At 38.8% G+C, this 22144-nt stretch overlaps 1 protein-coding gene across 14 annotated transcripts in view; it reads left to right on the forward strand.

Moving 5' to 3' along the window:
- LOC127062484 (uncharacterized) overlaps positions 1–22144 on the forward strand; it is a 313355-nt gene that overhangs the window by 163563 nt on the left and 127648 nt on the right. For 11 of the 14 annotated variants that reach the window (XM_050990814.1, XM_050990795.1, XM_050990784.1 and 8 more), the window contains one exon: positions 8571–8829. The exons of 2 other annotated variants lie outside the window; for them this stretch is intronic. In XM_050990814.1, coding sequence (XP_050846771.1) covers positions 8571–8829 — 259 coding nt within the window. Of the gene's footprint in view, positions 1–8570; positions 8830–22144 lie in introns of those variants that run through there. One more of the 14 variants, XM_050990910.1, reaches the window with a different exon arrangement.

Here is a 22144-nt window from a genome sequence, read left to right on the forward strand (position 1 = left end):
GATACAATTGTTATGTTACAAATGTACAGGAAAGGCTATTTTTAAGTTACAAGGATGACCAGTGTTGCGATAAGACCCGACTTTCTTAATGAATCGTTTAAGATCGAATGTATTATATAAGCGTTTCTGACGAACCATTCGAGAAGACGATAATGAAATCAGAAAAGCAAAAGAGAGGAATTCCAGTAAAGAAGTACATGAAAAAGGAAAGAGTGATGATTATTAATCGTGGGCGTGTCAGGATAGTTCGTTTGAAATGTTTAAACAATTGCCAAATCGCTAGATAAAAAAGATCATATTTTATCGTATTGCTTCATGAGTGAGAAATAATTATTTTAAGGCTAGATCCCAAACAAATGAGTTATTGATTACCAAGATCGGAGAAAAATTGTAATCATTACGTAAAGCGCGTTGCTTTGCAATTGCATAAGAAGAAAGCTCCTTTAAGAATATTTCCCCGACACTATTTATAATCATCGTGTGATGTATAATCATCAGCGATTTGTTCATCACAGTAAAGAGTTACGATCGCTTTTGAAGAGTTACAACCTCACTTTGTATCATAGAAATATATATATACTTATCTGTCCATTCGTCAGTCCAGCTTTCAAGGGAAAGTGGAACACTTGAAAGCCATTTCTGATCGTATTTTATATATTGATCTCATAAAATTTTATCCACCCCTATCGTCGAAGGGATATTCGTTCCTATCGTTACGGACTTAACGAATACTTACTATCGTTCTGTACCGTAGCATTTCTCGAAATACGTTTTGTCGAAAAGACGAATAGAGAACGTAAGTAACAAGGTCTGCTCACTCTCATTCTTCAATGGTGAAGGACGTATACCTACGTATGTATGTATACTGCAAGGTTGAAACGAAATTGAGAAGTAAGTTTGCAAGGTATAGGAAGTTCCAAATAGGGTGAGGGAGAAAGAGATGCAGAGACGTTGGAAAAGTAAGAGGAGGAAGTATATCGAAACGTATTTACGTTATCGCACGAGGTCACCCGAACTTAGGTTCTCGGTTATCGAAAAAAGAAAGGTAATAGGTCGAGCCTAGTAACGGTTAGTACGCTCTCGTACGTCTTAGAAGGCCGTTCTACTCTCACTCTCTTTCTCTTTCCTCTTCTCTCTTTCCTTTATTTTCTCTCTCTTTCTCTTCCTCTTTTTCTTTCTCTCTCTCTCTCTCTTTCTCTCTCTCTTTTTCTCTCTTTTCCTCTTTTTTATGCTGTCCTCCTTCCTCTCTTTTCCTTCCCCTTCTGACGACACTCCGCGTAATTACGTCAGAAATGAAAGAAAAGCGCTCGAGGGGGAAAGCGTTTCCATAAAAGGCGACCCGTTTTATTATATGCAGCCTGGGCGTTATTTCGATGGAGGACGGACAACTTTTTACCTAGAAGAGTGAAAAAAAGAAATAAGGACGACTGTATTTTCTTTCTTACACTTCTTTTCTCTTCGCTCTTTCATTCTTCCTTTTATTTTTTTTCCTTTTCCTTCTCTTTTTCTTTCTTTTTTTTTTATTTTATTTTTTTCCCTTTCTTCCTTCCTTTTTTTCCTTTTCCTTTTTCGTTTTCGACCACGACGATGGTACAGCGTTGACATTTTGAATGCGTTTTCGAGGCTCGACCACAAGAGACGACGAAAGACCGTTTGCTGTTGCCACTTGAAAAAATGATATACATATATTTACTCGAGTTGACTTTATTTTCTTCCCCTTTCGTAATTATCATCGATTTCCACGGAATTATACGAAAATAGAAACGTTATTTAATTAAACCGACCTTCAGGAAAATGTACCTTTCGATCGAATAAGTGATACAGAAAATAAACCGCATAAAATTCTGAACTTTTCTACTTCGTTAATCGTCCTTTTCCATCGATTCCATTGTAAAGTCGAATAGAAGAAGACGTGGTTTATAATTAATAGGTACTTACCATATTATCCGTATTACACGATTACGTTACATTCTTACCTATATGTATATGTGTGTGTACGTTTTATATTCATGTCGTATTCGGAGTTTCTTTCTTTCGGTCGATCGCGTGATTTTAACGACTATCGCGGAAATGGGCCGAGCGAACTTTCTATATAATCCGATTCAACGTGAATACTTACGAGGCGGATACTTTTGAATCAGAACGGTATTATTGTTTTTAAATACAACACAACATTAGTTAGACAAGGAAACAATGCAGCATTTCGAGTATACCTAACTTTAAAACGAAGCGCTTTAAAAGTCATCCAGTACCGAGGCCTGACAAAGGTTTTTACAGAAGTTTCTAATGGAAACGAATGTATTGTTGTAAAAGTACATACGTACGATACCTTGTTCCCGTAAATATTATGTTCGAATTCTAAATTCGGCCTTTAGTGATCTAAGCTCTACCTGATTCCGACAAAGGGAAAATTTACTAGACCGTTCACCGTTCATGCTGATTTTGCTCGTTAACGAAGCCGAACCAACTCTCGGTTTAGCCCTTTTGCATAATTTGTGGAAGAGAGTGAGAAGAGACATGGAGAGAGAGATAGAGAGAGAGAGAGAAAGAGAGAAACATAGAAAGGAACGCTTGAGCGCCGCTAGTCTCTCATTCTCACTTATACATACATGTAATGTATTAATACTTAAATTTGGTCAGTAACATAGAGATTCATACGTGATCGCGTTCTCCTATCACTTTGCAATTATAATTTACGCGAAATGGAATTAGTTGTATAAACAACAGCCATAATTCTTGTTCCTCGTTCGTATTTTAAGCGCGCACGCGCGTTTCCACGAGAAAGATCGAGATTTACACGTGGAGATAATGCGATTATTTAGTTCGTCTCTGGTAATATACGTGTCTCTCGCGGCTAATTAAAGACGATACACTGATTCGTAGGTCGAGTTTGTGATCGTCGAACGGGAAAAAAAATAAAATAATAACGCGAATGTAGTAAATTTGCATATTCATTCGATGACGACGATTCGAGTCGACGACGATCAGTCGATTAATCGTCAAAGATAATAAATGAGAGCGAAATCGAGAGAATAGTGAGAGAAGGATCGGAGAAGGTACAGAGAAACGAAGGGAGAACCGTTTCTTTCCCGTTCGATGCGGGCATCGGATAAAATGGGAGACAGTGTCGTAATTACGCGTTTCCCATGGGGTTTCCAAGCTCGCTTGCTAGCTCGGAGGGTGAATGTAGCTTGAACGAGGGTGTGCACGATTCCGAGTCAAATTTTTAATCGATTCCGAACGATCTTCCCTCTCGTACGAATCCAACCTGTCCAATGCTTTGCTTTTTGTCCTCTTTTCTCTCTCTCTCTCTCTCTCTGTCTCTCTCTTTCTTCAGAAAAAGCAGTTTCATATTTATTGATTATTGCGTCTGAGAAATTCTAGCTACCAAGGATTTTTAATGAAACAAAGAATACCGATATTATACAGGTATTTTTCGATTTTATCTTCGTTATAGAAACCGAAATATAAGAATATCTGTATGACGTTACATTGCTCTTTTTTATTTTATTATAATTTACAAGCATTATATAAGCAAAGATTTAAAATCGTCATTATTTTGTTACCGATATTATGTATTAGAGAAATTATACCGAAACAATATAGTTTCGACATCGTTATAATGTCTAAATAAAAGTAATTAACAGTATCGCGAATGAAAAAGAGTAAGATATTACAATAGTCGGATAGTTTTAATTTTTTTTTGAATTATTAATATACTATCATTAGTATACTGTTTGTTAGAGTTTAAGCATACTGCTAATGATTAATATCGAAGATCCAAATGTTTTATGGCACAACTATTTATTTAGTAATATTGTTTTACGACGTGTGTATATATTTTTTGAAGACTCGATAAATTGTATTTGCCGAATCCTTGACAAACCTTCTCATTTTATGATAAAAGAATTCTGGATTTTTTTCTAATCCATCACGCAATGACGGATTTTATTATCATAAAATATTTGGTCACCAAAAACTTTCATTTGCCATTGTCACTAGGGGTTGTTCTTTACTCTCAGTCTGCTGCGAGTGTGATCTAAAGAAAATATTAAAAAATTTTGAAATGAAGGACAAGAAGTTTTCCAGAATGTATTTTGCTAACTAAAGTTGCTTTAACACAAGTTAATATCGAAAGATCGTTTTCATCTTTAAAATACTATTGTTATTATACTATTAAAATATAATTTATCTATTGATATCCTCAAAGATATATTAATACTTACAATTAGTATTAACGAAAATATAAATTTATAAATCGATTGTTGTTAAATATATTTTTATTGTTTTTAATTATCAAGAAAGAAAAACATTTTCTAATCTCGACCTACCATATCTGCGATAAAAAAAAAAACTGAAGAAAATACCAGTATTTATTTCAGTTTTTTGGTAATATATCGGTTTCGGTATTATTTCAGTTTTTGTAATAACGCTTGAAAAAGTAAGGGTATTCAAAAAATACCGGTTTTAAGTTACTAGGTAAAACAGCAATATTCAAAAAAATACCGGTATTAAGTCACTGCTAACTACGTATACATTCCCTCTTGAATTTGTTCGCTATTTTCATTTTCAATAAGCAAAGAGAGCGTTTTTGAACGTGTCAAACAAATTTGCGAGGAAGGAAGAAGAAAACGGCAGGAGTGTGTGTTACGGATATGCATATGATACATACGTAGAACGCATCATACCTAGACGCATATATATAAGCGGACTAATGCGAACAATGGTATCCAGGTATCCTGTAAACAATGCGTTCGGCACGATTCGAAAAGCAGCGTTCGCCAGTGCTTTTGAGCAAATCTACAGTCCGCTTTTGCAACAATAATTCATCAGCCGACATTCGCGCGAGGACGACGGCTTTTTCCTCGATGGCTGCACGTGCACCCCCACACGCGTTTTATAGGCTTTGCAAAAGTTTTATCGTCGTGATACGATTGCACAGTTATCATCTTTCTCTTTTCATCAACGATACTCGTCTTTTCTCTTTGTTCCTCTCATTCCATGATTGCTGTCCCTTATATTCCTCCAGACCCATACATTTTTCTTATCGTTATTATCGTACGATACGATTGTAGCCATCTATCGTACTTTATCGTCTTTGAAATAGGACTTACTTTATACATGGTTACGTTTTTGAAGTACAACGAAATAAATGCGAGAGAAAAAGCAGCACCCTTCATTTTACGTGATCTCTATTATCGGACTTGTTTGTTTAATTAAAAGCGGAGAAAAGAAACGAGGAAAGAATACATCTTGATTGCATCGACTTCATTATGCGGTCGAGCGAGCTCGTTTCCCTTACTTACACGTTTCTTCTTTCCAGCTAGTGGAGATAGCCCGCGTAATATGGTAAACCGTGGACTTTCTGCGTTTTACTGGTTACATACGTACGTCGGTATATAAGTATATAAGGTCTTGTGTACGATCGTTGGATAAGCTAGAGAAGGTAGATGTTTCCATAATAAAAGTTTGAACGAGAAAAAGAATTTTGAACGGAGCTCCGCGTTGGTTAATGTGCACCGTTGCTAAAGCAAATATTAAAGAAAATATATATGTAATAAAAAAAAGGTACATTAGAAAAGGGAGATGAAAACATGATCATGGATGTTGACCGACGGAAGAGGAAGTACGCGTACTGCCCGGAGAGCCCGTAAAAGGCACGAAAGGCAGACAGGATGTAGGGATGATATTTGCAAGAGCAACTAGCGTAATGCCCAGTGACGAGCAACCGTCGAGTATGCGTCAAATACCTATACAAAGAGAACTGAGCAACGGCAAAATCCCTTTGCGTGTTCTACCACCCGTCATCCTTTACATTCTCTTTCTTCTCTTTCTATTCTTCCCTTTAACAACAACGTTCTATTTCCACCTTCTAAACATCGTTATGCCCGACGCTTGTCATTTGTGTTTCCGTTAACAAAACTGTTCGCCTCTTATTCTCTATTTTATCGATATTTTTCCGTAAAAACTATCGATCTTCGCGATTTATTTTACTATTTTGTTCTTTTAATTTTCGATAATTTTGCATGATTAGTCTTTTAATTATTAGCGATAGAGGCCTCGATCGTAAAAGCGTCTTACGAGCCAAGGAAGAAAATTCTCTTCCTGTCGAAGGGCTCGACACCGAAACTAGGACGATTGAAACAAATTTCTTCTTTGGCAAAGAATAACAGACCATCGTCGTTCTGTTTATTGAAAATTTTAAATCGAAGGATACTGATTAATATCCCGGATACTCGCCATAGAAAATTGGGGTAATATTCGACGTTCGTTGGTTCCTTTCTTGCGGTTGTATATCTTTGTTTGGAGGAGAGACGTTTTTCTTTCATAATCGTGCTTTTTCTATCCGTTGAGAGACGGATAATAAAAGTATCGACGAGAGGATTATAAGGACCCGGATAAACGAGCATTCTTTGAAACTCGTGGGGAAAAAGTTACGTTAAGCTGAAGCTCGTAGATTTCTGGCATTTATCAAGTCCTTCTCGATTGGTTGACGCTTTCAAGCTGCGAGGCTTTATCTTATCGACCATCAAGGATTTTCGTCCTTGATCAGGCTTTCTGGAATGCGCTTGAAGAATGCTTGCGGCATGATGTAAGTACGTACTGTCGTGACTTTCGAGAAATTTTTATTCCTCTTTTGTCGCGGTCAAATTAGAAATTCGAGAAGAATAACCGAGTGCTTGATCTTGCTTCTTGAAAAAGAGACATCGTGCAACTTGAACGAAAACTTTTCGTAAGACAACACATGGATACGTTCGGAGTAGTAGTGGTAGTAGTAGTTATAGCAGTTTAGTAGTAGCAGCAGTAGTAGTAGTGTAGTAGTAGCAGCAGCAGTAGCAGTGGTGTAGTAGCAGTAGAATAGTGATAGTGGTAGACTCCTTATACTTCGGATGTTGTATTCTAAACGAAAGAGAAGACGGAAAGACGGAGATCTTTTTGCGAGACGGTCTGAAGATTCTGAAAATGGTACTCTCTTGGCATGGTCCGGACAAAGTGGTCGAGTCCACAATTATATAGGACAATACCGCGAAATGGTAGCGCAACAAAAGAAGGAAAAAGAGAGTAGGGTTTACCCATGCGCTCGACCGTCGACTGGAAAGAGGAAGAGCACAGAAACACGGGCCATTGTTTCCGGTAGCAGGTGTTATTTCGTGAATGGTACTGTTATCGTGCATTCTCTCGTAGAGTTGTGCGTTGCGCGCAAAAAGAAAGAGAGAAAGAGACAAGGAGATAGAGATAGAAAGAGAAAGAGAGAGAGAGAGAGAGGGAGGGAGGGAGAGAGAGGGAGAGAGAGAGGGGAGAGAGAGGAGGACAGTATACGTGGTTTATTCAGAGGTGGTCATGCGCCATGTTCAAAGAGCCATTACGAAAATGACCATTAAAATAAATTACTCTCATCGTGGCGCAGGACTCTCGGCTCGCGTAGCTAGATGTCCTTCCGTTCCCTTCCGTTCTCTTCCACTACGATGCAGTCTGCGAATACGTGACGCGGAAATAGTCGGTCGTACGAATCAATTTACGTAAATAATGGAGAGCACGGATGCGCTTTGGTTTTCGAAAACTCAATGTCCGGTTCTAAGTGCCACGGCCATTAAAATATTCCGTGCTTGGATGAATCAGTATCTTCCGTTTTTCTTTATCACTATTTATGCGCCTATATGGATGAGATATTACTTCACTAGTTTCATCAGTGCGCTCTTGCAAACTCGAAATATACAAAATTTATCGAATTTGCGATCTCCATCCTTGAAAATCCATCGATTTTTTCCGGTCATACGTCATAAAGATATTTATCGTTTCTCTCAGCGATTAATTTCTATACGATAAACGTTAAGCGATGACTTTGCGAGTATTCGTAAACGATGACTTTTCGACGTATCGAATTTAATCGAGTAGCGTAATAAAGAAACTTATTATTATCAACACCTATCAGAAAGAAAACTCGTTTTCTCTTTTTCTCCCAAAAGAATTGACTCGCGAAACCGATAAATTCCATTTTTCTGAAATGAGTCTTCTCTTTTATAATAAAGAGAACGGAAGAAAGAATCTACTTAGGAAAGTCAGGCAAACGCAGCGCTTGTCAGCGGGATAAAAGTGCCGGTACATCGGAATCCTTTTTCCTCCCGATTCAGCAAATATTGACGTTCGTGAATTGAAATTTGCATGGACAGCGAAATTGGCAAAATATTTCCGCTCGTAAAGGAACGTTCGAGGGTGAATATGCCGGGAAATGGGAAAGGGCCGGGGAAGGAGCGACGGTCGAAAAGGGGAGCGATACCGCTCTCTCCCCTGTTCTCTCTCTCTCTCTCTCTGTCTCTCTCTCTTATTTTCCCCCTTTCTCATACCCGGGGGAATAGCACTGACCGAGGAAAAAGCGCGCTCCTAAATTTAATATGACGCGTCTTTGGATCGATTTCGACGGGCGTTTTCCTTCCTTCTTTCTTCTTCTTTCTTTTCTTTGCGTCCCTCGAGTCGAAGTTTATCGAAAAGCAAAAAAAAGAAAGGAAGAGAGAAGACAGAGTTCGGTGGGGAAGATTGAAGTGACGGAGAGGTTTGTATGTGTGTTTCAGGGTCCGGTCGGAGAGGTGGGCGGCGTTAGGCTGCCACTGCAATCTTTACATGGATACGGGTCCGTGTTCATGTACTCGGCGTTAACGAGTCCCGGCGGTGGTAGCGGCCAGGCTGGTGGAGGCGGAGGCGAAGTCACCCTCCGCCTCCGCGAACCGGAGGACATACCAGAGGAAGTGCTCGCTCGTCTCGAGGATACCGCCACCCTCTCCATCTCCCTTCAAGGCGACGCGGTCCTGAGGCTAGGGGCGGCTGCCGCAGGTGAGAGTCTCTCTCTCTTCGAAAAATTCGAGAAGCTCGAAAGTAACCGACTATTACTACCGAGTATCGGAGTATCAGGGCCGGGGAGCCATAATAAATAATTGGCTTATATTCGCTTCATAAATCCGAGTGCTTCCCGCTTAGAACGTACCCCTTGAATTTATTATAATGAGGACCTTCCCCTCGTATTTTTAGGATCGCCATTAATTTTCTCGCTTTCGAAGCGTCGTACTCGCGACCAAGCTACCTCGCTGCACGGTGAAGCTACCTTGTTCGTTCGCGTATGGCGCCGAGCAGATTAGTCGCGATTCCATGGCATGTGCGCGTGCGAACTAATACAGAATTATTTCGATGGCTCCTCTCGCGCTAATCCGTGCTTTTATAACGACCCGACCGAAAATCCCTTATCCCTTCGACGATTTTCCCCATCCGACTTTACGACGACAACGCACTTTTTTAAGTCGGTCGAAATTTATCGTTCTGTTTTCGAACATTCTTAACTCTATTAGTGCACTCGCCGGCAGTACTTTCCAAAGAATTTTCAAATGTTCCGTTCAGCATCGTTTCGAGATCAGAATCGATGGAAAATATAGAATCCAATAGCTATATTCGTGCCGAAGAGATAAAAGAGAAAAACCGCGCCAAAGAAAAGATCGCCGTTACGAAAAGGTTAAAAGTCTAGCGTGAGCGGACGCGGTCGGATGTCGAGGTCTCGGCAAGGAATCTTCCCTCGTGGAAGAAATCCGAAGACGATCGAGCGTTAACTTCCGGACGATTTGTCAGAGTCGAACCAGTGCCGACCTGGTTCTAGTATTTGCCACGATAAATCCTGGATTTTCATAACTTTCTCTCAGCCATCTCCTCTTCTCTGTCTATCTCTCTCGTTCTTTCTTTCTTTCTTTCATCCTTCCTTCCTTCCTCCTTTCTTTCTTTCTTTCTGTTTTGTTACCCCTCGCATCGGCATCGCCAAGGGCAAGTTTTCAAGAGCCTCTTCCTATTGGCCTCGCATCGTGTATCCTTTAAAAGTCTCGATGGGATCCCGAAGAAATATCTTTTCCATCCTTCTTCCTCTTCCCTCTATCCCTCTCTCGCTCTTTCTTCCTTCCGTCTTTAGTTTCTTCCTCCTCCTCCTCCTTCTCTCGACTCGATGACGCTCTTGCGACCGCTTTCAGAGAATTTCATGCCAAAAGAGATTTACCGAAGTTGCAGCTTGTTACGAAGTCTTTGGACTTTCGCCACGAGAGGAAGCTCTGTCTGGGAATCGCGTTTCCTCCGAAAGGGTTTCAGTGAAACCCGATGATTAAGAATCATTGATCGAGATGATTCCTTGTTCGATATCAAACGTTCGTATCGAGTGTAAGCTCGTACGCGTACGAGTCAGAATTGGATCCGTTTTCAGACTTTCGATTTTTCGCGAAGCAAGAAATGTTCGTTCTCGGAATTGCTAGAATCTTGTGAGTTAACATAGAAACGAAGATTTTTCGAAAATCTTCGATACTGGGAGACATCGAAATACGTGTAACAAAGGCATGGTAATATCATAAACCGGAAAAAAATGGAACTAGGCGCAATAAAGGTGCCGCGCGAAATATCTGCCGCGAAAGGCAATAAGTTTGAAATATGCCAGTGTTTTATTTTCAACGTGCGAATACCTGCGCTCCGTAGGATGGAATACGATGAGACCGAAACAACGTTGAGTTCGAGGAACGAGGGAACATACCAGCGTATATTCTGCGTTTTAAAAAAAATGCCTGTGGTCTGGATATACACATGGATCGTGGCTTGAACGGTGCGAGTACGCGAACAATTTTGTGCTAGCACCGGAGCATAAATATAGAAGCGGGACGAAGAAAGTGTCCGCGTGTTCTCCTCTATCGGATTTTATATTCTTTTTCTTTTCCTTTTTTCTCGGAGCGAACCAGGTGAGAGTGAGAAAGAAATAAGTAGAAAGGGAAAAGGAATTGAAGAGAGACAGAGAGACGAAGTGGGGTATGTACATTCGAAACTTATGTAGAAAACTTTGCGGAGAGAGCAATTCTCGTTATAACTTCGAAACTGGAAACTTAAACTGCCGCGAGTCCAACCATAGGGAGGGGGGGGGGGGGAAGTTTTGGCCGTTTTCCTACGCGGGACAATCGTTTGCCCTTTTCGTAGCTTCGTTCTTTATCTCTCTCTCTCTCTCTCTCTCTCTCTCTTTTTCTCTCTCTTTCTCTCTCTTTCTCTATCTCTCTATCTCATTCTCTTTAGTTACGTTCTCCCTCTTTAGCTACGCCTTTTACAAAAGACCGTTCTTCTTTTTACCGACCCTTCGGATCGGATCTAACTAACCTCGTCTTTCGTTTTCCTTGTTCCTCGCCGTAAAATAATTCGAACTTCGACTCGTAAATCCGTAAAGAATGACGGCGCAATAATCGAGCTGAACTTGTTACACCCCTCGTTACTACTTACTTAGTGACCGTACTTTAAGAAACTTCGTTAGAGGATGCGTCGAACAGAGAATTCGACCGAATTCGATTTGCTATCGCAGGAAAATTAAACTTATCTTTCCTTGTCCATTGTATTAGGACAATACTAAAGGGTACAAACATTTCTCGATCTTCAATGTGGTTTCGAGGATTTTTAATTTTATAGATTTTCATAATTTTCCAACGAAACTTCACAATTTTCCAAAAGTGAGAGAGAAAGAGAAAAAGACAGAGAGAGAGAGAGAGAGAGAAAGAGAGCCATAGCGATTATAATCCTAGCTCGATTGCGTCTCATTTTGTAAAGGCCGTTCTCTAACAAGCACGGTTCAACGATAGTTCCCGGGACATTAGGGCCATTATCCTGGTGTCACGTACTTAAGAATAGGTTGTAGGACACGTAGAAACGGCTACCTGTGCGCAAGTCGAACACATAGTCCCAGCATCGACGTTATCACTACCACCACTATCATCATCACCACTACCAACCACTACCACCACCACTATAATCACAGGCGTCGTTTTCATCGTCGGTTTCTACTTTTCGTAAAAGAGGAGGCGGTGAAGTTCGATGCTCAGAATGTGCATCGCTAGCCGAGAATCTCGCGGAGAAGCTGTGGATGAATCTCTGTGCTTTCAAGGGGAACAAGAAAGAGAGAGAGAGAGAGAGAGAGAGAGGGAGAGAGAGAGAGAGAGACGCAAAACGCGAAGCTTAAACCCCGACGACTATGTGCGCGCACGAACTCGCTCTCGTTCTTCGTTAAAGCCGTTTACGTTTTACGCGCGGTCGAGCCACTAATTTCCCTCCTTCACCTTCAACTTTCTTGCCTTCGTTCTGCTCGAGAGGAAAATACAAATTTACGATCTTCCTTACGTAAGTATCTCTTCTTATTTTATTTCTATCCCTATTACGGAAGATTAGAAAGTTGATTCCTTGTTTCTCACATAGGTCATCATCTTACCGAAATAATGCTAAACGTTTAAAATTAATCATATATTTGTAAATCTCGTATTCCTATACAATAACAAAGTTGTTCGAATAGTTCAATTCGAATAGTTCGTATGATTCAAATTAATCATATTTCATAGGATTTGAAATTCGAAAAGAATATCATTTATTTTCGATATCAAAGAAACATCCTGTATAACGAGAAGAGATTTCTTAATATCGTTCACGTGGTCTCGAACGAATTACTTGGAAGAAATCGTACCGGAAGCGTAACCCACGTTCCTCTTGTGGTAGATCGAAAGTAATAAAGGGATCCGACAAAGGGCGCAATTTAACGGGAGTTCGCGCGTCTAGTCCACGTTCGGGTGCGTTCCCTGAAGAGAGATAAAGGCAGCGAACAAGTGACCCGTGTATCCGACGCGACGGCGTCCTTTTACCGTCGATCCTGACGCTAGTTCGTCGGGGTCAACTGAAAAAGATCAAAGGCCGAGGAACGTGCACCCGTTCGTTTCCCACCAACGCCTTAAACGTGTCTCTACGACCGCACCGATGCATTTTGCATCGACTTTGTAATTGTAAATCGTTCCTTGTACCGTACTTCGTCGTACTCTCGAATATCCAATCCGCCGAAGAAGTAATAAGGTACCGAAAACGATTTTCGATCGCGATCGCTCTTTTCCTCTTTCTCTCCTTCTCTTTTTCCTTCTTCTTCTTCCTCGTTTCTCAGACCTTTGAATTTTATTTTCCTACGCGAAACACTTTTCCACCTTGGTAGAAATTTAAGAGAAACGATAGAACCTTCTTTTAGGGCAAATCTTCTTTTACTGCCAATGTGTCTACCGAGGAAGTATCTATCTATCTATCTATCTATCTATCTATCTATCTATCTATCTATCTATCTATCTATCTAATCTATCTATCTATTTGTCTATCTATTTATCTATCTATCCATCTATCTGTCTAGGTAAATATATATTATGGAATTCCTTGGTATATTTTTCATCGTAACGATCGTAGGCGAATTCTCTATTATTAATTCTCTAAAATTAATCCAAGAATAACGAGCAGCATTCCCTATGAAAAGGATTCTGTTCTTAAGCTTCCGTTCGTTTTCCTCCCAAGTTTGGTTTTCCCCTTTGCATCATTCATGCACGGTAATTCATTCAAAAGAACGTAGTAACAATACGCGCGATGAAACACGTCGCGCTCGTAATGTCGTCTTCGGCGTTGTTGTAGAACGTAGAACAGTAACGTAATGGCGACCCGGAAACCCTATTTTAATGATCTCGCGCGTCACTAAAGAACGTCGTTCTCGGTAATCTCGTTAACTCTACGTCAAGTTTCTTTGTCGTTTAACAATCGATTTATTTTCGTCCTATCTCGCTCGTTTGCTCGTCCTAAAACGTGATACTCCTTTGGAAATTTTTCAAAAGTTCTCTCTTTGCTCCATCTCTTCATTTACGCATACATATGTATCTTCATCTGCTTATACTGCCATTTTGATTCAAGAATATTGATAAACGTAATAAAAATGAAATTCTCGTTCATCGAAAGGACGTCCGAAGCGATTTCTTCCGGAGGATGAGCGCGTACGCGTGTGCAAACGCTTCTAACGAGACCTTAGCGTTTCGTATAACGACATTGGGGCTCTCGCATCCATATTTACCGTTGGTGAGTTCCCGTGGGACCTGTACAGGACTGGTTATAACCTGCGCTATGGTCGCACAACCGATAGTACAGGTATATAGATACATATACATATATGTACGCGCGCGCGCTTATACTTATACACACATACATATCATATGTATATATGTTTTAGATGGTATAGTATATATATAGATAGTCCCGATTCGTCCAGACTACATTTACTAGCATGATATCGAGTCGCGTTGCCGGTCATAGAGGCTATAATATAACAGCTACCATAGGGGGCTACTGTCTCCGCTTTCCTGCCAGTGGGCTACCGGCTAAAACAGGAGAGGTGTGTTCGGTACATATTTACTTCGGGCTTACCGCGATATTGCCATACAACCGAGGATACGGATATTCGTTGGTCTCTTTGTCCTTTCTCTTCCTGTCTCTCACTCTCTCTCTCTCTCTCTCTCTCTCTCTCTCTCTCTCTCTCTCTCTTCCCCCTTTCTCTCTCTCTCTCTCTCTCTCCATCACGAAGTATACCGAATGCACACGTAGGTACGAGAGCTTCGGGAATCGTTTCCGCTTCCTACACCGATAACGCTCTAACTTTCCTAATCGGTCTTGATTACCTCTACTTCTACGTTTGAATCCCTCAGATATAGAGCACTTTTGGAAAAGAATTATATCGTTGGTACGATCGTTAAAAATTTGTTTCGAAGCGAAACTATTTATTTTTTACGAACACCGGGAACCGATAACAAATTGCTTCGACGTCGTTATTTGAAATACTCTGTATGATCTATGAATCAAGAAACGATATCTTATTACCGATTCGAGGAAACGATGTTACGTCTGACGGGTTTCTCCGAACTGGATATTAATCGTCCAAGTCAATATTGATAGGCGCTGCATCAGGAGGAAAACGATAGAATCCTATCCGTTTCTGCAATCTAGATACCAAATCCTGATCGAAGCTTCCAGAAGGACTGTTACAAATCAAAGGAGGATCTAACGATTGTTGCAGACAATAGAAGAAGGGTTGTATGCTCACTGAGAAAATTGAATTTGTGTTCGTGGGACGACAACGATTTGTCATTGATCATTGAATCGATTAATCATGCTATTTCTCCACAGTAAGAACAAACATTCGCATTTCTGGTAATATTGGTTGGTAACACTGAAACGGAGATCGTCATATTGATCAATCATTAATTGTGGATAATTTGTGATTTGTTTAAATCACCAGGAGAAGTTAAGAATGCGTTTGTTTCCTTAAGAGAGAGAGAGAGAGAGAGAGAGAGAGAGAGAAAGAGAGAACTGAAACAACGAGTAAGGTACTTACTCGTGACGTTATTTACCGGCGATACTTCAGCTATATCGTCGACGATCTAGGTCAACGTATAGCGTGTAGGCGTAACTTTCCTAATAATGGCAAGTTTATAACTCGCTTTACTTAAACGTCTTTGACATGCTGGAATTGAAGAAGAGTGTTAAGCGGAATTTTCATCACAAAATTTATCCGGTGGATGAGTAGCAATAGATAAGAGATATGAATTTATTTATAATATATTATACACACACATATATATATATATATATATATATATATATATATATATATATATATATACCTACTATGTATTACATCTACATTTTGAAGAATCAACAAATCGATATGACATCGTATTGCCACTTTAACGCATAAATACATCTATAGAAATCAAAGCGAGTATTTTTCAACAATGTGGTATAAAGTTGCTATGGAACCTTGAATTGATGCTATAAAGCTCGAGCGTGTAATCATCAAGCGAGGATGTCGTCAAGCAAGTACGGTGGTTTAAATTCGAATTAACTCGGCTCGGAGGAAAGTCGCGGCCTGTGGACAAAGCTACTCGCGGTATTAAGCCATTAGACCGTAACGAGAGTTGATTAAATGTGCTGGTCGAGGTTGCGGCCGACAGAGGCCGAACCTCCGACGAACAAAAAGAAAGGAACACGAGGAACACGAGTGGTTGGCGTTGCTGTTCCAGACTTTGGCCTCCAAACTCTGACAAAAAAAAGAGAACGTAACTTTCCCAGAGGGAATGTGTTCTCTCACTCTCTCTCTCTCTCTCTCTCTCTCTCTCTCTCTCTCTCTCTCTCTCTCTTTCTCTTTCTCTCTCTATCTCTCACTATACTGTCTAGAGTTTTCCAACGTTCTGCGACATTCATGAGAACTTACAAATTCTCTCTTAACACTCGACGATTCCTATGTTTTAATCAAAAATTAAGCATCCTTCGTTTTGAAGCAACTTTTATCTCTGTCGTTAAATACTTACTTTGCGTTAAGGATCACGAACGTCGATTGTAAAAAAAAAAAAAAATCGATATAGAAAAGAGATTTAATTGCATTCACATTTTATTTCTCGTTAACATTATTGCAGGAGAGATAAAATTCGTATAATATCGCTTTGTTGTTGTTCCATCCATAGTACGGCTTTGTAATATTACTGATAATGATCGTAGTTAATCGATGACATCGTTTCGAGAATGTAAGAAACAATTGCATTAATTAACTATTCATTACGCGTTTCTGCCGTGGGTAGAATACCAGCGGGACGCATCGATGGACGCACAAAAGCAATGCGCGAAAAGCCCTTTGATATCTTCGCCAGGACAATTCGATGTATTTCGGAGAACGTCCGCGCACAGTCGCTTCCCTTTCGTTGTGTGCGAGGAATCGGTCGGATTAGCGAGCTATAATTTGTCATGGTATTACCAAAATGGATTAGCGTTAATAGCAGCAAGCTTGAATATTGCTTCAAGCGTAGCGATCGGAACAATACGATAGCGAATCGCTAAAATGACGAGGGAATATTGAGTATTGTGATTGTAACGATGTTCGAACTATTACACGTATCTCATTTGTCTTGTATACTAAATACTAATTAAATTTGAATCGATCGGAGATAAAAAGATTTTTTTGAAGTCTTAAAGGGCTTTCACAAAAGCAGAGATAAGAGCAAGTGCAATAATTGTTAGACGATCTATACGATGAAAGATTAATGAATTAATCTCGATGAACGCGAAACGTATAAATATTAAAATTACAGTCATGAGGGTTGGTATGAAACTCATTCGTGAAATTATTTTCGAGTGCTCACGCGCAGATAGTACTTTAATTTACAATAGAAACAGACTTTGGTCAAAGGGATGCCTCGCTCGCTTTCTCCCTTTCTACCGCCATATCCAGCAACTGTTCGATTTAATTAATGTTCGCTTCATGGGCAGTTTAAACCCCTCGCTGAACATTGTTCCATGTAGCCTTATCTATAGTTAAGGGCGAGTTTTTCTCTGAAAAAAATTGAATAAAATTACGTTCATCTGTAAACTGTACTTTTTTGCTCGCGGAATCATAATGACACAATTTTTCGCGGAGGAGGAAAGTATTATGTAATTTCAACTTCTCCTCCGCGATGAAAGCCCAAGAGTTATAAATATACGATGTAAAGAATAGAAAATGGAAATAAAGACTAAGGGGATTCTCTGTTTTTTAGTATTATTATTATCACAGAAACGTATATTGTGAAAACGAGTACTTTCATTTCTAATAAGTAAATATTCGTGGAGAATGTTGAACAGAAGGTCTGAATAGACTAATGGTTAGAGCAGCCGTCCGGAAAGCGGAAGAACCGGCTTCGAGTTCCAATTCAGAAGACTATTCAACAGTCCAACTTTTTTCACGAATTCTACAATTTGGTATTAGAAGTTGGATGTAGACTAGAGTTCGTTTACACACTTGGAAGTTGTGCATCAACACAAAGAAAAAATTAATTAATTAAGAGGACCCTATTGTGATAAACCAACGATGAAAGCGACTCGAATGGCGGCTTGGGGAACTAGTAGAGAAACCTTTTAAGCGCCTAAGACACTACTCGAAATCAGAGACGACGACAGCGACGCTAACGGTGGCCAAGAGGAGTTGGCAGAAAGACGCCTTAAGGCTGTTCACACCACCTTTCGCTCGAAGCATGTGTGACTTCAGCGACAGGTATGGACAAAATATGAACTACAGGAGAACAGTGTCCCCGCCATACGCTTATCGTATCAGTGTATAAGCTTGTGTAGGTTATATACCTCTCTTCGCGTAATCTAACAATCGGCTTAGTGTAGGTTAGAGTATTAGTGTTGGTAAGGTAAACTAACACTTTTCAGTCTCTCATATTTATATCCTTCTTTGATGGTAGCATGTTTCTCCTAGTAATCCGTATTAGATAAGACGCAGCGTCAAACATTTGTTTTACGACAAAAGCGTATAGAATATAGAGAATAATAAATATAATTAATAGATATAATAACTTACTTTGTTAATGTATATAAATATGCGATTAAAGACAAGACTGTATCGATTATTTTATTAAAAATGTTGATATACTTATGTATCATGTATTATTTTGATAACGATCGAAACATGTGAGTTCGTTTTCATACTATCTATGGAGTACAACTCTCAGCGCTATCTTTTATGGTTCTGTTTAAGACTATACGTTATTATTACTATTCAACTGCAGAATAGTATTTAAAATGGTAAGTGTGAGAGTTTGATTAGTCCCAGTGTATGTGAATTTGAAAGAAAGAATCAGGAAAGTAACATCTTGTGATCTGAAGAAATTCGTATGAAAGTTACAACAAAAGGATACAAGAGGATTCAAGAGGATACAAGAGAATGGGAAAGCGGATGTTGGCTGAACGAAAGAAATTCGAGAAGAGACGATTGTTAGAAACAAACAATGAGACATATTAAAAAAAAATTGTCATTAAGTTTTGTTTAATAAAATTTTAGTACATAATTTGATCGTTAAATCCACCTTGACTTTCCACAGTTTTTATCAGAAATGGGACTCGTCTGTGTGGTTTAAAGAAACTCGGTAAAATTCTGAGTTTTGTTGTTCGAGTCGACAGAAAGATCGATGCTATTAATATGTCGAGTCGTAAAGCGGAATTATACGCGAGTGCTGAGTTTTTTGCGAAATGTGAACAGGCAAGGAAAGCGAAAACTGTGCCATAGGAGATTCTCAAGAAGATATTGCAAATGGAATGCGTGTATTTATTTTTTCAATAACTATGGTTGATGAAACCAAGATAGAGAGGAACGACACATTTGCAAACTGGCATAGTGTCACCGGAATTCGATCCAGCGACGAGTGAATTTACTATAAACGAATGGATCGAGAAGATAAAAGAGTATGGAGATTTGTATCGATGGAGATTTATACGATCTAGCAGTCTATTATTACGCGCTAATGGAATTAACTGGATTAACAAAAATATGGATGGACAGTTTGGATTACAACTTCACATGGAGCGTACGTGATACTAATGAAAGAAGTTACGTTTAGTGCGAGGGAATTCTCCAGGAAACGAAAGTGTGATGAGTGTTAGGTTACAGGCGCAAGATTATAGAAGAAAGCCAGATCATTATTATTATCGAATATTTTTATGAAAAGCTATCTAGATGCAATAATGCTAAGATGAGAGACCATGAGGGAAACTTCGAGTGGATCGTTAGCGACCTTGATAATCTCCCTTCCAAAGATTATCTAGGGCCGTTAGGCCGATATAAGAAACCCAACGAGCTCTTAGGAGACTTATGGAATGCGGGGAGTTATTCGAGGATAACATCGGCAAATAGCCAGCACACTAACGCTGCTGCGAATTGTCAGTCACTTTTAAAACGTCACTCTTATAAACATACAATCATACAGCACATATTTGTCTCAGACCCAAACATATACCGACCTGCTTTAAATGCGCTTCTAACAGACATATTTTGTACGGATGTACTGCAAAATCGTGCAGTAATTAACAGGGAGCGTAACAGAGCAGTCTTGCACGCAAGATCGACTAGTAATGCGTATCGGTAGAGATATACACATCAAAAATATTTTAAAGATATTACGATTAACGGGTAGCCAATAAAATATTATGTCGATTTAAGAGGCAGTGTCCACGATGAGATAAAAATCATTTGGTTTGAAAGAACTTAGCTAGAAGCTAAGTGATTTGGTTGCTTCGTGGAATATAGTGATACCTGTTTGCAGACGTTGGGAGTAATGACGATTGACATATGGACTGACGGTATAGAAGTGAGAATGAAGGTGTATATCGTCGCAAAAGCGAGTGTATCATTGTTAATTGGTTATTTATAAACAAAAAATCCGGAGGTGAACATGCTCAGTAAAGTAGGAGAACAATGAGTTTTAAAGAAGAAAGACGACTTGCGATTAATCGTCATATAAAACGTGAATAAAATCACACTCTATTCTAATAAACGGTATATTATGTCATATAATTTTCTAGAACACGTCTCAGTAACTGGGAACGTTCCAAATCAGGTAATAGTCATAGAAGGAGGTCTTTGAAAACAAAATCCGATTATCAGATGCATCGTCATAATAGACAAGGAAGAATGAATAATCATATTTGTTCTCAAATATTGAGTGAAATGTCGGGTCAGACCATAATGATTAAATCAAGGAACACCATTGCAGGTGAGAAGGCGTGCGTAAAATGTTACAACATGAAATGAACGACGGATCTATATGTCTAAAAAAAATAAACTCTAAGCTTAACGGAGAAGAAGTCAAGAAGATTTTTCCTATATTGAACAATAATCGCGATTAAGGAAAATAGTTAATAGTAAAAGTTAGTGATTCATTGGTTTTATCTTATTACGAGAGGCAAGAATTGACAAAATATGATCGATGAATTAAAATTGGTCGATGTGATAAAAGACAGGACATCGCCATTTGTTAGTTCATTATTATTAGTGAAAAAAAGAAGCGAAAAGATACACATCTGTGTGGATTATCGCAGTCTTAACAAAGACAATAAAAGATAATGTGATGTGTTAACGATCAATTCAATTTAGAAGGATAAAATTATTACACAAGTCTAAATCTTTTTAGTAGATATTATCAAATTGAAATTTCGGAAGACTCAAGGGAGAAAACAGCTTAACGGGCTAATTGACGGACATTATCAATTTAAACGGCTGCCTTCGACTGTGTAATGTTCCGGCAATATTTCAGTGATTTATTAATAAGCTATTGGGATCAATACGATATGACATGATTAGATGATGTCATTATTCCGAGCATGACAATGATGGAAGGGTTGGACTATTTAATCAAAATGTTTGGAGAAACGAGACTTATTATTAATTTGAGCAAATGTCATTTGTTGAAGTCACGAATAGAGTATCTTGGTTTTGAAGGATCACCTGGAAATATAATATATAATCAAGCGAGCGAAAATTGTTGAACTTAATCGAATTTTCAGAACTAATAAATAACCGCAATGTTAGAAGATTTTTAGATCTGGTAAGTTATTTCTAGAGATTCGTAAAGAATTTTGCGATGATAGCAAAACCGTCGAGCAATTTGTTTTGCAAAGACGTGAAATTTTATTGGAGCTCGTCAAATCGAGATATTTAACCGAATCAAAAGGATACTAACATCGAAGCCAGTTTTTACGATCTACGACTATAATGCGGAAACTGAAGTCCATACAGACGCGTCTGCGTCAGTCCTAGGCGCAGGTGGCAAATAGTATGCCATAAGTTATTAGAGTTATAAAACAACGCCCGAGGAGACATGATATTACTCTTACAAGCTGAAAGCTCTGGCCATAATATGATAGTATAAATTTTAAAATTTATTTAATTAAAATTAAATTCATATTCCGTACAGATTTGCAATAATTTAGAAATGTTGGAGAATAAAATGGATTTAAATTTGCGCAGTGGGAGATGGTTGTTAGACTTTCGGAATTTAATTAATTAATCGAATATCATAATGTGTAAAAGAATAGTTATAGACGCATTGAAATTCGGTTGAGGAAGAAAAAAAATCAAAGTTATTCCTTTAGGAATTCCTTTTAAAAATTAAAATTACAAATGATTGGTTGATGGCGATGCAACGTTTATAAAGTTATGAAAGATCGTTATAGACTACGTATTAAGCGATTTGCGGAAGAAAATAAAGCTTTTTAGAGAATTTTAAGAAGTCATTTCCTCGTTTAAACCTTCATCTTTAAAATGAAAACTTGTTTATCAAAATCAGTCAGAATTACGCTTGGACATATTGTTAACGTATATCATTAAAAAATCAGAGATGATTAACAGTCATAAGCTTTCAGTACCTTCGAAATTTAAAAGATTTTAATGAGAGATTTTTAATTCAGGATCAAATTTTGTTTCAAAATTCGTCAAGAAGATTGACCGAAG

Source organism: Vespula vulgaris, chromosome 1 (genome assembly GCF_905475345.1).
Source record: "Vespula vulgaris chromosome 1, iyVesVulg1.1, whole genome shotgun sequence".
Classification (NCBI taxonomy): Eukaryota; Metazoa; Arthropoda; class Insecta; order Hymenoptera; family Vespidae; genus Vespula; species Vespula vulgaris.